Raw genomic sequence first — 14,251 nt, 5'->3', positions numbered from 1 at the left:
TCTGCATTCTAAAATAGGTGGGCTACTAAAAGAGGAGGGGTAGGAACTGAGGAGAAGCTGGAGGGAAGTGGAATGGTTGGGTGGACAGTGATAAGGAGGGAGGGAGAAACTGGGAAGGGATCAAAGAAGGGGACAATAGAATACAGATGTAGGAGAGATTGGGGATCTCTTCACAGCTTGAACCCCACATGTCTCTTCCTCCTCCCAGATATCTTCTCCACCCCCACGCCCTCCCTAGGGTTCCAGAATGTCTTTCTTGTTTCCTTTGGGTACTTGGTCCCTCCCTTCAATTTATTCACAACCAATCAGGGGGTAGTCTGGTTGTTGCTAAGCAACAGGAGGTGGGGGGGGGGGGTTGGAAACTACATCACTCCCTCCATCCCAACTCCAAACTCTCTGAACCTGGCATTCTTCAGTCCACCTGTGCCCTTACCGTAGCCCACAGAGAAGCAGCCCATTTGGGAAGTAATGCCAGGGACAGCGTATCTGGGGAGATGGGTACATCTGGGTCCAGCCAGCTATTGGGTAGAGAACTTACTGGTCCACAGCTTTTAGGCTTGTTAAGAGTTCTGGAGAGGGACACCTTGACTTTCATCCATAGTGTTTATTGGGGGAGGGGGGGAAGGCAGTTGAGAAGAGGCTTATCTAGCTTATCAGTCTCTGGGTTCCATGATGCTCCCCTTATAGGGAGGGGAGTTTGGGTATGAAAATTTGTTGTTCTGGGTGTGTGTTCAGACATGGGCAAGAGACTAGTGGGCCAAGAGTAAGCAGGGAGAAGGCTTTAGGACGTGGATGACTGGAGAAAAAAATAATCTGTGAAGGGTTGGCCTCAGAACTTGGATCTGGGTAAGGAAATTCAGACAATTCCAGTTAGAAGATGGGTCATAAACTAACCTCCACTGGGTCACATATCTAGTAGTTTCCTCCTTGGAATCCTTCCAGTGTTCCTCTCCTGCAATGCCCCCAAATCATTCTCCTTCCCAGACAGAGCAGGTCAAGGAAACCCATGAGGGGGAAAAAAGTGAAAGGAGGTGAAGAGTCAGTCACAACCACTGACCTCACCTCCTAAGAGCAGAAAGGAGAAGTCAGATTTAAGGAGAAGAGAAAGGAGGGAACTTGGGTTGAGGGGACCTAATGAGGAATTTAAAATCAATACACAAAAACATAATTTCACACACACACACACACACACACACACACAGTGACTTTAGCAAGGAGGGAGGCATAATGGTCATCTCTAATGTGCCTGTCAACTTTAAAATTGCCATGAGCTATCAGTAGGAAGCATCTTTTGCCTGCCAGTTCAGGGGAACTGAGAACTTAACCCATGAGACCTGGAACCAAATCAGGAATCCTTAGGGTGGAATCAAAGCACTTACTCTAGAACAAAGTGAGGAGACACCCTAGATGAGCCCTTGCAGGGTCCCTAACATTCTTTTCTTGATTCTGGGCAGAAAACATATGGGAAAGAAAGAAAAGGGAACTGAAAGGAGCAAAAAGAACAGCAGAGCTCATTTAAAGGAGAATCTGAAGTCCTGAGGTTCATTCTTACTATTCCCCCTCACTCCAGCCTCCCCATTCAATTTCTATTCCCTTTCGGTTCCCTAGACACCTAGACCTTTTCTGTCTCACCTGCCAAACCAGTCCCTTTAGGAATTTTTTCCCTGATCCCTCTTCTTAAGCCTTAAGGAAATGATTCCAGACCTCAGGGGAATCTTCTGTGTCCATCTGTCCCGCTTCTAGGGTAATCTCTGTCCTGGGAGCTCACTGATGTTGTCTCTGCCTCCTCCCCATATTCCCAGGCACACCTGATAGGTACTATCTGGAGACAGGTGCTGGTGGGAGTGCCTAAGTCAAGACTGGGCCCACACCCTGGCCAAATAAGAAACTATCAGCTTCATAGCGGCACAAACTTTAATGTCGATTGGCAGCAGGGAGAGCTGGGACTTGTCTCCCAGGATGCCCAGATGCCAGGCTAAGGCTGCAAGGGTGAGGGGTGGGGGAAAGGAAGGTCTAGAGTAGGTTGACTGTGGGGGACGTGGTGACAGAGTGACAAAATAGTGCCAGCAGGAACGGAGTCGCTAGGCAGTGCAATATCCCCAAGATCTTTGCAGAGTCTAACAAGACATCTAGGGTCTGCTGGGCAAAGCACTCATTTATCACCAAGACTTCTGACCTTACCAGGGCATCGGACCCCATCACGACGGCGTGGAGCCACCAGAACAGGAACCACACCCACAGCACATTAGCCCGTGGCCTTAGCTGTCCACCTCTTAACCTCTGTACTACCCATCCCCCAACCAGGGCCAGGGGCAAAATGAGGAAAATGGCAACGCAGACCACAATATGGATCATACACCAAACCCACACATCATGGCTGAATGACAGGGTGCAGAGTCCAGATATAATATCACTGGCCAGGGTGACAGGCAAGGCTATCAGCAGAGCAACACCCCACAGAGCCAGTGAGAGCTTGAGGAGCCACCTTTGGTGCAGTTCAGGATCCAGGGACGCATGTACACACACCAGCAGAGCCTGGGCAAAAGCTGAAGCATACCAGAGCCCATGTCCCAGGCTACAGAGGGTGGTGCCTGGGGCAGGTTTCAACCCTGGTGCCAGGATGGGCAAAACAATGCTGAAAAGGGTACTGCCCCCAGCCAGCTGTGCCAGGATGATCCGGCCTAGGCATAAGTGCCAGCAGGCAAGGGGTTTGAGAAGGATGAAGAGCAATGCCCCACCACCTAGTATGCCTAAGGCACTAGTAAGAGCAAAAAAAGGCAGTGAGGAGCTATCTAACAGGGTACAGGAACGGCAAGGAGCAGCGTAGACCAGGTCCTCATCAGTATACTGGTAAGAGTCATTCCATAAACTGTCCAACTCGCCATCCAAATCTTCGATTGTCCAGTTTTGGGGGTTCGGAAGCCCGGATTCTGCCTGGGAAACATACCACAAGGGGCCACTCAGAGAACCTTCTCATTCCCTCTTCCCACCCATATTATGGAGAATGAGGTGTGCAGGGGAGAGGGAGGAACAGGGTTGGGGGTGGGGGCTGGGATTAGGAGAGTGAGGGAGATGGGTAGAGTGAGCAATTGAGAAAGGTGGCAAGAAAAGACAAGGGGGGTAGGGACCAGTAGGGGCCATAATAGAGAAAACTGGGAGGGGAGAATAAATTCCAAGGAATTGGGGCTTGTCAAAGAGTATAGAGAATGAGGGTAGGTTCAGTTCAAAGTCTAGAGAAAGAGATATTAATGGGGTATCCAGGGCTTTGAACCTAAGAAGAGGAGAAAGGGTAAAGGGATGTAAGTGATGAAAAGGAAAATGTGTGAAGAGTGTGAAGTGATTGGGGTGAGGCAAGAGATGAGAATGAGTGTTTAAGGAAGGAAATGTGAGAAAGAAGGAATTGAGGAGGGAAGGAATGAGGGATAAGATATGAAGGTATGAGAGGAGAAGGGAGAAAGGTAAGTGGTTGAGGAGGGAATGATTAGAAGGGATGAAGAGAGAAGGAGGTGAAGGTTGAGAGGGGAAAAAAGAAGGGGTAAAAACTAAAGAGGAAAAAGTAAGCAATTAGGAGGAAAGGGCTAATGAAGGATGAGAAATAAGATGAGGAGGACAGAGGGGGGAAAGAAGCAAAGAATGAGTAGGGAAAAGATGATCCAAAATAAGGAGAGAAGTGAGAAGAGATGGGTGTAGGAGTTAAAAGTGAGGAGCAAGAAAAAACGGGATGAGGGGTCTTTGAATCTTGTCCCCCACACTCACCGGATACAAACAGTTCCCCATGGTTCTGGTCTGAGCTCAGGGCAGTCAGGGTGGGCCAGGGATAGAGCTGCCAGTGGTGGTGTCTGAGCCTCCAAGATAAGTGCTAAGGACTAATGAGAAACTTCATACCCCAGGATAGGACCATGGGGTGGAGTCAGGACTGGGTGGGATTCAGTGGCAGAACCTTCAGGAAGTCTAATACTGCAACATAAAGCTTCCTGCTTTGGGGCCAATATTGGCCTGGGATCTTCAATAAGGGAAGGAAAGGGGTGGGGGTTGGAAAGTGGTAATTCTCTTAGAGGTGGGTGGAGGGGCAAAGAAGCTGGGACTTTCCACGGGGAGAAGATTAGTTAGGCAAGAAAAATATAGAGACACCAAGGACTCTGGGAAATGGAGGGGAAAAGGATGCCTAGTGATATCCTCTGTCACTCCAAATCTTTCAGGCTGGTTCTAGGAAAAATCAGGGATCATCAAGAGTGACTTACGAACAAGACAGGCTGTTAGTGGTAGCCTGCGGTTGGATGTGTATAATTACATCAACAGTAATGTATATGTGGCAGGTGTAGGTTTTCTAGATCCCAGTCTGAGTGTATTGCACTGTGCCTATCCTGAGGCAGCTGGATATGAGTGTGCTTATGTGTGGGTGTGTCCCTGTGTATCATTTTGAGTGGTATGTGTCACCAGAGGTGGGTGTCTGAGTGTTAGTGTGTCTCTTTCAGTCTGTGTTTGTTCAATGTGTGAGTGGGAAGGGATTAGGGGGATGACAGGCTACCCTCAGAGCAATTTTCCATTTTTCTGGGAGTCTATGGGGTAACTTCCCCTGGGATGTCTAGTTGAGGGTTTAAGAGCAGAGGTTTTAGGTGAAAGAAGCTTTTCCTGTTAGCCTGACATCCTGGGGTTATGTAGTCTACTATGTAGTCATCCAGCTTCCAACAGGTGGGTCAATGGATGATCATGAGAAGATGCTCTCCTTCCCCTGTGAATCATCATGCCCAAATAAATGACTCTTTTTTGGTGGACCTGTTCCATCCCACGTTGGTTTCAGCTTCTTCATCCTTTCCTTCATTTTGACCTTTGGTCTCAAGGTTGGAGGGGTTTGGGATAGGAGAAGTTGGATGCAGCAGTATATAAAGAGTAGTACTTTAAAGATTTTCAGGGAATGTTCTGAGTTTTTGGCCTATTTAAGGCTGTTTAGGTCCTACCTTGGGGTCTCTGCCCAGGTTCCTCCTGGGATGTCCATCTGAGACAGAAAATAGTGGCAGTGGGGTGACAAGATAAATTGTGGGAAAGGCATCTTTTACTAAAGTAGAGTTAGTATTGTTGGGGAAGGTTTTTGTTTTTAATGAAGTCTTTCTACCCAGATGTCCCGGAGATCACAGAATTACAGAAGTCAACCCAAGGAGTTCTAGCTCATGCTAAGTAGTCTAATGGCTAGAGTGCTGGACTTGGAGTCAGGAAGATCCGGTTTTAAATTCAGCCTCTAGCACTTGGTAGCTGTGTGGCCCTGGTCAAATCATTTCACCTCAGTTTTCTCCTCAGTAAAACAGAGGTAATGATAATTCCTACCTCACAGGGTTGTTGTAAGCATCAAAGGAGATAATGTATGTAAAATTCTTTGCAAACCTTAAAGTCCCACGTAAATATTACTTATTATCATTAAATGGTAGCTATGTCACCCTCCCTAGAAAGAATGATGGGTTTTTTGCTCCCTTTCAACATCTCTCCCAGGATTCCTGCGTTTGGGGATAGGGAGCGATGAGGAAGCCCCAGGCCCCATCTCTGCTCTTGAGCAGATATGAGAGAAGAGAAGCAGCACAGACTCCTTCGGAGAATTATTCTATTGCTCAGGGGGTTACTGTCCTGACCTCCATCCTGCCCTCCCCTCCTCTCCCCCCCCCCATCTATGTGGGCAGTATGAGCAAAGCATGAAACACCCCAGTGACACGGATAATCCAGATATATTGAGGGGTAGCCCCTCTGAGATTAGCACAGGAGAATTAGAAAGGTTATAAAGATACACGATCCCCTCCCATCCCATCCTTTCCCCTCCCACTTCCCTGGACAGACACACACAGCACGACAGGCCCCCCCCTCCCCCGCCCCCCCGTACAAATATGGCTTCTGTGTATATGGACAGAGTGGTTCAGCTCAAAAGAGTTAGAGTTGTTTGTCCTGAAAGGGGATGCCAGGGATGGAGAGCCCAGTAGGGCTGGGATCCCAGGGTCCCTTTCTGTTGGAGGGGGATTGGGCCCCTGGTCTGGGTGTGGGGCTGCCTGCTGTGCCCAGCGTTGGGAAGATTCAGAAGGGCATTACCTGAACTGAAGGGAGTACACTTTGGCAGGGAGGGAGAGAGGTGGGTTTCCTTGCCAGGTTGCAAATGCCCCTCCTCCCCACCATTCTTATTGGGGCAGCTGGCATAGGCTGGGAGAAGAGTGAGGGGAGTGCCAGGAGTCCTGGTCCTGAGTTGGGGGCAGGCCAGGAGCCCTAAAGCGGTGGGACTGAACAGGGTGGAATGGGGGTGGGGTGGGGTGAGCAGGCTTTGTCTCCATAGCAACCATCTCAGGGCCAAGGAGGCAAAATGGATGATGAGAAGAAAGGGTGGGGATGCAAAGACAGGAGAGCTCATCCCCAACCCTCCTGGCCCATCAACCCACTGAGCAGACTAGGGGTCAAGATAGGGGGCAAAGGAGAGGGTAGTGAAGGTATCAGAGGGTACTTATCCAGGAGAAGCCTGGGGTGTGCATAGCAAGGACTGTGGCACAGACTTAGCGGCAGGAGAAGGGTGGGAAAGGGTGTGTGTGTGTGTGTGTGTGTGTGTGTGTGTGTGTGTGTGTGTGCGTGCGTGTGTGTGTGTGTCCTCTGGGGGTGGGGGTGATGGAAACGGGGAGGGCTGAGCAGAGACCCACCCTGAGATTCCTCTATTTGAGGCAGATGGGCACTGAGGGGTGGCATGGTTAAGAATAGGATGGGTATCATCCCAGGGTGAGGTATGTACCCTAACCTCCCAAAGCCCTTTTGTATACCTTCCCACAGTCACCATTTACCCCTGGGCCTCCCAAACTCTCTTTGTTTTGGGGTCTTGGGCAGGGAACAGCTCCGGGCACTTCAGATCTTTCTAGGTTTTTTGTTTGCAAATGCTGTCGCTAGATCTATCTGTCTGCTGGGGGTAAGGGGCTTTATCTTGGGATGGCACAGGAGGGGAGGGCTGGTTGTTTTGTAATGCCTTGGAGGGGGTTGCCATGCAACAGTTCAGTGCCTTGGAGAGGAGTTTGGGGCCCCTTTGTGGGGGAAAGCAGGCTAAGGTTGGGTCCCAGGGCATTTGCCCTCCCACTGCTGACATAAAAAGGAGACAGTATTGCCCTGCTGTCCTTTCCTGGCCCTCCCTATTTCTTTCTCCCTGGCATGGCCCCATTCCCTGGCTGTGCTATTTCTGAAGAAGGGGAAGGGGCTGGGAGGAGGGGATGTGGTATTACATATATCTTAGGAATCGGGATTTGGGGGGGAAGGGAGTGGCAAGTCAACCTCAGCTGCTCTTTAACCATAGACTTCCTCCTTTCTGCAGGTCTTGGCTTTCACCTCAATCTGAAGCACTGTACCCCTGCCTCACTGACTGGTCTCCTTCTCTAGTATCTGTTCCTAATTCCCAGTCCCTTTCCTGGAGTGGGGGAGTTGGTACAAGATAAAGTAGAAAGACTGGCCTCTCCAGGACCATGATGGTAATCCCCTGAGAACTCCAAGTTCCCAGAGCCCTCAGCTTCTCAGTCCTGCCCAGCTGGTTCCTAGCTGTCTGAGGAAAAAACAAGAACAGCAACAAAAAAATAAACCCCCTTACCTGGAGCCCAACACAGCGTGACCCGCCCCATTTCTGGAGATGTGACTCCTGCCACACGAGACTGCTCTAGGGATGGACAGTCCCCCAGAGTGGGCCAACTCTAATCGCTCCTTTCTTCAGACCCCTCTCTTCTCTGCTCCTTTGCTTTTCCTCTCTTAACCCTTCAGTTTCTGCTCTCCCCTACCCAAAGGGCCCCTGCCCCCTCCAGCCTGGACACAGATTTGATTCTGGGATTGTTAAAAATAAAAAATAAACCCAAACGCAGAGAAGCCACAGAAAGGGCCGAGGGCAACCCTCTCTTCCCCTCCCGCCCCACCCCTCCCCATTCCAAACCGAGTACAAAACCTGGCCCAAAGCAGACATTCTGTACAAGGGGGCGGGCTGGGCTGGGGAGCAAGCGGGAGGGGGCGGCCCTGGGGTCGCTCTGTACAAGTCCGGGTTGATGCCTCGGCCCGGCAGGCCCTGGGGTGGGCCCCCCCCGGGGGGGCCGTGACGGACGGGCAGACACCCCTAGATGAAGTACTCCTTCTTGTCATCCCCGCCTGACTGCCCGCCCTCTGCATTGATGATGGCCGTGTCCGCGTCTGGTGCGTCATCTGAGCCTTTGGCCTCATGTGTCAGGTACGTCCCTGGACAGAGACAAGGGCTTCCTCTCAGAAGTAGTCCCTGGCCTCTGGCACTCTACCTTGCCAAGCTTCCCCTTCTTTTCCCTCCACCACAGGCCACGGATCTTCTCCCCCTCCCTCCTCAACCTCCCCTATATTCCCTACCCAGGCTTTCCTACCTAGGGTTCCTTTTGGACCTCTTGCCTTCAGGGGCCCCAGTACTATGAATACACATGGACTTAAGAGGCCTGTTGGGGAGTAGGGTGGGCTAACTATGCTCAATGTTACAGTTAAATTCCCACGGGCACTAGGACTGACATTTGATCTGCCTTTACAATCGAGCTATTGGCTAGAGGTAAAATTTGGGGAAGATGGGAGTTGTAGAGAAATTGAGAGAAAAATGAAAAACAAGTTAAGAATAAAGAGGCAGGAGGAAAAGAGAAATAGATGTGGCTGCAAGATGAGACAAGATTAAAAAGGAAAGACAGGGTTAGAGAGAAGATGGGAAAGAAGAGAGCTAGTCATGGAAGTATGTGAAGGGAATTGGGATGGAAAATGCAGAGAGTTTGTGGCTGGCTGTGTATGGGAGAACCCTAAAAGTAAGAAAAGCATGGGAACAGCAGCTGGCTGAGTGGGCAGGTTTGGTTTTATTTGGATGATCATCACCAAATTATCAGTCTATTCTAGGGTTGTCAGGGACAGTGTTGGCAATGATCAGCTCTTCCCTTTCTCAAAGTGCTGTAGCCTCAGGTCCTCCCTATGTCCCGCCCCTCTGACCTGGCTTAACCTCTCTCCCTTTGGCTCCCTTAGGCCTGTTCTACCCCCTAACCTTTGTGCCGGATCAGGTAGTGGCCCAGGATGATGAGCAGGATGAGCAGCAGGAAGACGATGAAGGCTACAATCCCCCCAATGACAGCATGGTAGGTGCTGGAAGTTGCGATCACTGGGCTGTGGTCTAAGAGTGGGAGATGCAGCATGGTAAGACCTCACCAAAGCCCTCACTGTTCCCTATGAAGCTCTTGGGTTGGTCGTGATGAACCCAGGCAAAAGGTCTGGGTCAGCAGTAATGTCAGGGGATTAGGGACATGTTTGCCCTAGTGTGACATATGTTGTGTTAGGATCCTTTGGTTAAGGGTCCTGGCTTTGATCACTGTCTTCTTGGGGTTTTTCTTCTTCTCTGACTCTTTCTGCCCTTGATCTAAGCTGATTTCTCTACATGACTTGTCCTAACTTATTGACCTATGGCTCTGAACCTTACAGGTAAGAAAAAGGGCAGCAAATTGATGTGGCAGGGAGAGAAGACCCATGGGAGAAAATCAAGTGGGAAAAAGGAGTAGATATTGCATCCTCCAAAGGAAGGCTGTTATGAACTTTATGACAGGATAATAGTCTCAAGTTCATGCTCCAGTGCTGAAGGCTCAAGACTTGGCACATATCCCTAGATCAGCCAGATTTTTTTTTCTTTTTGGTTGGTTGGGCAGTCAAATAGTAACTAGTTTCCTTCTAGAGATGGGGACCTGCCTTGAAAACATGGAAGGCATGACTCCTGTGCACACGCTGAGCGAGTTGGTTGGCAGAGATGGTATATACCAGCCCTGGACGGAGTCTCAGATGAAAAGGCTCAGAAGAGATAAAGTAAAAAGGCCCAGGAGTAGATAGGTCTGATGTTCCTCCAAACTGGATGTAATTAACAGCAGATTTAGTATCACCTCAGGTCTGGCTGGGTCAGGCTTTTTATTTTTTTGCCTATCAGTGCATCCTGGGAAGATAAAATGTTTCCATTCTTTCTCTTTACTCTTTGCTGGGGAGAGAGGACATGGTTAGTACTAGGGATTTCATGTAGTGTGATTTGCAGGAAATAATCCAATACTGATTCTATGGAATCCATACTCTGATGCCTGTCTTCTAGAGTATATACTTTGGGACCACAGTAATTAGATGGGAAGTATTACTGGTTGAATGTTCCTCAGATTCCTTTGGAGCCAGTGGAGGTAGCAATTGTCTTTGGGAATCATAAATTCCTATGACAGGAAAAGGTCTCAGAGGTCATCTTATTCACTCTCTTGTTTCCAGGCAGAACTCAAGACTAATTCAATTCCAGATAGAGTAGTTTCTACCAGTAATGATATTCCAAGAAGGGGAAGTGATAACCCATTCTACCACCAGGCTTCTGTGTAGCTGGTGAGGCAGATTAAATCAAACAAGACTCATTTTGGCCGTCTGACAATTCATGGGACCTGAGGGTGGATGGGGGAGTCATCCTTGTGGACAGAGCCATTTTAGGGAGATAACTTCTAAAACCCAAGCCCTGTCAGGGTGGGACTAAAGTGCTTCCTGGGCAGAGACCTCACTGGATCTCTCTGTGTTTTTCTGGTTCTTGAGGTTATGTAGTAGGCTTATTGGTAACACTGTTTTGAGGATTAAGCTGGCCTTGCAAGACTGGAAATCTTGGGACTTTTTGAGTAGACCCAGACTCCAGAAGGTTCTGACCCCAAGATGCTCCAGAATTCAAAGCTCTCTGCAGTGAATATTTCCCAGCTCTCTCACAAATAGTTCAGGTACCTCAGATCCTAACACCCCTGTCTCCACTCCCATTCTCCCTGGGACTTCATATGCTGAAGACAGCTGGGGTAGGCTACTTGGCTGGGCTCCATCGCTATTTGGATCTGCCAGAGAAGGGAAAGTTACACAGATCTGCAGTCTCTGGCAACTCTCCCATTTAGAGATGCTCTCCTGGCCTGTTAACCTCCCTGAGGTCTCACCTTACTCAAAGGTCATAGCTTTAAGCCAGAACATCTAGGAAAGAGGAAGCTATACTCCTACAAAGAGAAGATATATTTTTTCAGAAATAACTTTGACTGTGCCTTTGAATTGTGACTGCTTGTCTCCTGTCTCTTTCCTGAACCCAGGAAAGCTTGCAGGGAAAGGGAAAGACATGTACCCCCACACCTCCACCATCAAGTCCAGTAACATGACTGACTTGAGGGAGTAGCTTTCTGGTATACAAAGGGCAGCAGTCTGCTGACTTGGGAGGCCTGGAGAGCTCCATCCATAGGATTATTGCCCTATTTGCCAAGGAAAAGAATCAGATGAGAACCAACACTGTTGGAGGCAATAGCCCGCATTCATTCCAACAGGCAGATGGGGAGTATACCCACCTCCTTCCCTCATCCTTATCATTCCTTACTCTTGAGTAGACCTGAAGCCTAAGTGCTCAGTACCTTCAGAGCCTGTTTGAACTCTTTCTTGGATTCCACTCTTAGGCCTATTATCAGAATGGCTGAGGGGAACCAGAGAGGTGAGTAAGTAGGGCAGAAGACTAGAGATAAAGTAAGCCAATTAAGAATGGGGGTGGGGGTGGGGTGGAAGGACAAGGGCTCACCGCTGACATCAAGAGTGTAGTAGGCTATGTGACTGCCCATGTTGTTTGAGGCTGTACATTGGTAGATGCCGCTGTCACTCTTGTTGAGAAATGGAAAGATGAGGGCACTGTCATGGGTCATCAGCAGTGGTGGCTCGATGCCCGTCTTCACCCACTCGTACTGCTGGGGGCTGTGGAGGCAGAGAGATCAGAGGGCTGCAGGGAAGAGGAGGTTGAGGAGCTGTAGGAATAAGAGCCTGGGAGCAGGGGAAGTCAAGTTGTTATAGAGAAGGGAGTTCAGGATGTTTTGGGGAGATTGGCTGCATGGAGGGAGGGGAGGGAACAAGCATCTAGTGCAGGGGTGGGGAACCTGCAGCCTTGAGGCCACATGTGGCCTCATGTAAGTGCCACCATGCAAAGTGCTTTATGAATATTATCTCATTTGATCCTCATAACAATCCTAGGAGAGTGGTAGTCATGGCAGCCTTCAGAGTCTGTAACAGGTGATAAGACTCTGAAAGTTACCTAGAGACAGGGAAGCAGTGGCTGGATGAGGAGAGTAGCATTCCTCCTGAAGGAAGGAGGAGGTTTTGGATAGGTTTGTGAGCAAAGAGTTTCTTAGTCTCAAAGCACTTTTACAACATGGAGGATGAAGGGACTTATCAAGCAAGACCAGAGAAATTAGTATACTAGGGAGGCATGGATGATGGGACCTGTACATCAGGGTAAATGTGGGGGATAAAGTGAGGACTGAGGGATCAGGTACTGGTTCTGCTTACATGGGATTGCCATGACCTTCACACTGTAGCATCAACTTCTCTCCTTCTCGGGGATGTTGAGGATATGGCCTAATCATTGCTGTTGGTGTGTCTGTAGAAGTATAACCTAGGTCAGCCCAGAATTCCACACAGCCTCTCTTGAGACTCTCTCCCAATCCTTGCCCCAATTTCCTTTGACATCTTGGTATCCTCCTCAAGATTTCCCCTTTAGAATGCCTCATGAGCCTGAATCCTACCCCTCTGTATTACATTTTCTATTATACTTATTTCCTCTGTACTGTCCTCCATTTCTCCACTGGTCCTGTCCCACTATCCCTCTCCCCTTTCTCTTACCCACTTTTCCACTGTTCATGTCCTTCACATTGCTGCCCTGCCCTCTCTCCAATTCTACTCTTGCCTGTCTTGAGTCTCAAATGTGATTCGTGCTCCATCCTCCCAAACCCAGGACGTACAGAGGACCTCGATCCGTTGAGAGGTGGACCTGTCCATGTCTTGCAGAGACTTATGCTTTACAGAACATGTGACATCAACTCCATCATCTTCCCGGAAAACCTGGAATTCCACCGAACTGCTCACTGTGAATGTTTTATTGTCATCCTCCTGAACCATGTTTGGTTTCCCTATAGTACAGAAAATGCACATAAACACATATGTACACAAGACAGTGAGTTGCAACATTCACACACACACATACACCACACACACCTACACACACATATTTTATACGGACCCCACCATTGTTGCATTAAAGCTGTGAGCCTCAGGACACTTAGAAAAGTCCCTTTAGAGACATATTCAGACCTAGAGCATGAGGACATATCATTATACACATTTGTGTACAAGCATACAAAATATGCTTTGTTCCTCCTTCTTCCTACTTATCCATAGCTACCACTCCCCTGCACATATACATAGACTCCCTTATATGCATACATACAAACATCATATGGTAGGGAGAAGGAAGACTTACCCTGGAGCTCCTGATCACCCTTCTTCCAGCTGATCTCTGCTGCAGGCTTGCTCCCTTTCGACAGACAGGTAAGGTGGGCTTTCCCCTTCTCCGGAATTGCAGACACATAGCCAGTGATTTGGGGCTTCTGTGGGATTCCTGCCATAGATTGGTGGGGGTATGGCCAGGATAGGAAGGAGAGGCACTATGAGTCTACTTCTAGCCCTGCCACTTCCTGTCCCTGGGGATCTTACTACTGAAAGGCAGTGTGGTGTAATGGAAAGATAAATGTACTCAGAGTCATAAGATCTAGTTCTGCCACTAGATGCATGTAATTCTTTAACTTTATACCTTCTAATAACCTTCAACTTCTTGAATTCTATGACTCTATGATAGTCTTAGAAAAGCTGGCTCACACATGTGGGCCCAAGGAATCCTCCTCTGAACCCCAAATTATAAATACCAACCTAGGAGTAATACCATCCATCTGAAGAGTAAGGCATATAGCCTCTTTACACAATAATAGAAAGGCAGGAGTGGAAGGACTAAAAAAGTTTGGGAGCCTGCCAGTCTGGCCCAGAGGGAGGCATGACTCCACAGAATGCTTCTCTTTGAACAATATAGATTCTTTGTCCCAAAACACTAAAATAAATCTTTTACTAGAAACAATAGTATCTTCATACTAGAAACCCAAAGAATCAACCTCTAACAGAATAACTCCTAAGAGGTGAGAAATCTAGGTTTTTTTCCAGTCTTGGCTCTGTTACTAACTAGCTAGCTGTATGTCCTAGAGCAAGCAAATGACTTCTCTGGGTCCAATTTCCTCATCTATAAAAGGAGGAGGTTGTACTAGAAGATTTCTAAATTCTCTTTTATTTCTAAAGAAACATGTCTTTCAAATCTATGATGGCTGAGTTAAGGCTGGGCCTCCCTCTATCTTGTTTCCCATGTTGAGTAGATTATGATAGC

General features: G+C 48.6%; 2 protein-coding genes across 3 annotated transcripts in view; both read right to left on the bottom strand.

Annotated features, from left to right (window-relative positions):
- Window positions 1-1,896: 1,896 nt before the first annotated feature.
- ACKR1 (atypical chemokine receptor 1 (Duffy blood group)) lies at window positions 1,897-5,078 on the bottom strand. The gene is made up of 2 exons (XM_072647350.1): window positions 3,757-5,078; window positions 1,897-2,934 (listed from the first exon to the last, which is right to left on the bottom strand). Exons 1-2 carry the CDS (start codon window positions 3,775-3,777, stop codon window positions 2,014-2,016), a joined length of 942 nt encoding a protein of 313 aa, XP_072503451.1. The 5' UTR covers window positions 3,778-5,078; the 3' UTR covers window positions 1,897-2,013.
- A 617-nt stretch (window positions 5,079-5,695) lies between these two features.
- CADM3 (cell adhesion molecule 3) overlaps window positions 5,696-14,251 on the bottom strand; it is a 39,202-nt gene continuing 30,646 nt past the window's right edge. For both annotated transcript variants that reach the window (XM_072647348.1, XM_072647349.1), the window contains exons 4-9: window positions 13,304-13,441; window positions 12,786-12,953; window positions 12,334-12,424; window positions 11,576-11,745; window positions 9,023-9,148; window positions 5,696-8,217 (exon numbers count right to left, since the gene is read on the bottom strand). In XM_072647348.1, the coding sequence (XP_072503449.1) occupies window positions 8,099-8,217; window positions 9,023-9,148; window positions 11,576-11,745; window positions 12,334-12,424; window positions 12,786-12,953; window positions 13,304-13,441 (812 nt within the window). In that variant the 3' untranslated portion in view covers window positions 5,696-8,098. The remainder of the gene's footprint in view (window positions 8,218-9,022; window positions 9,149-11,575; window positions 11,746-12,333; window positions 12,425-12,785; window positions 12,954-13,303; window positions 13,442-14,251) is intronic.

This window comes from Notamacropus eugenii, chromosome 2 (genome assembly GCF_028372415.1).
Source record: "Notamacropus eugenii isolate mMacEug1 chromosome 2, mMacEug1.pri_v2, whole genome shotgun sequence".
In the NCBI taxonomy this organism is placed as follows: domain Eukaryota; kingdom Metazoa; phylum Chordata; class Mammalia; order Diprotodontia; family Macropodidae; genus Notamacropus; species Notamacropus eugenii.
Note: the sequence above shows the minus strand (reverse complement) of the source record. Positions and strands in the feature narration are given on the sequence as shown.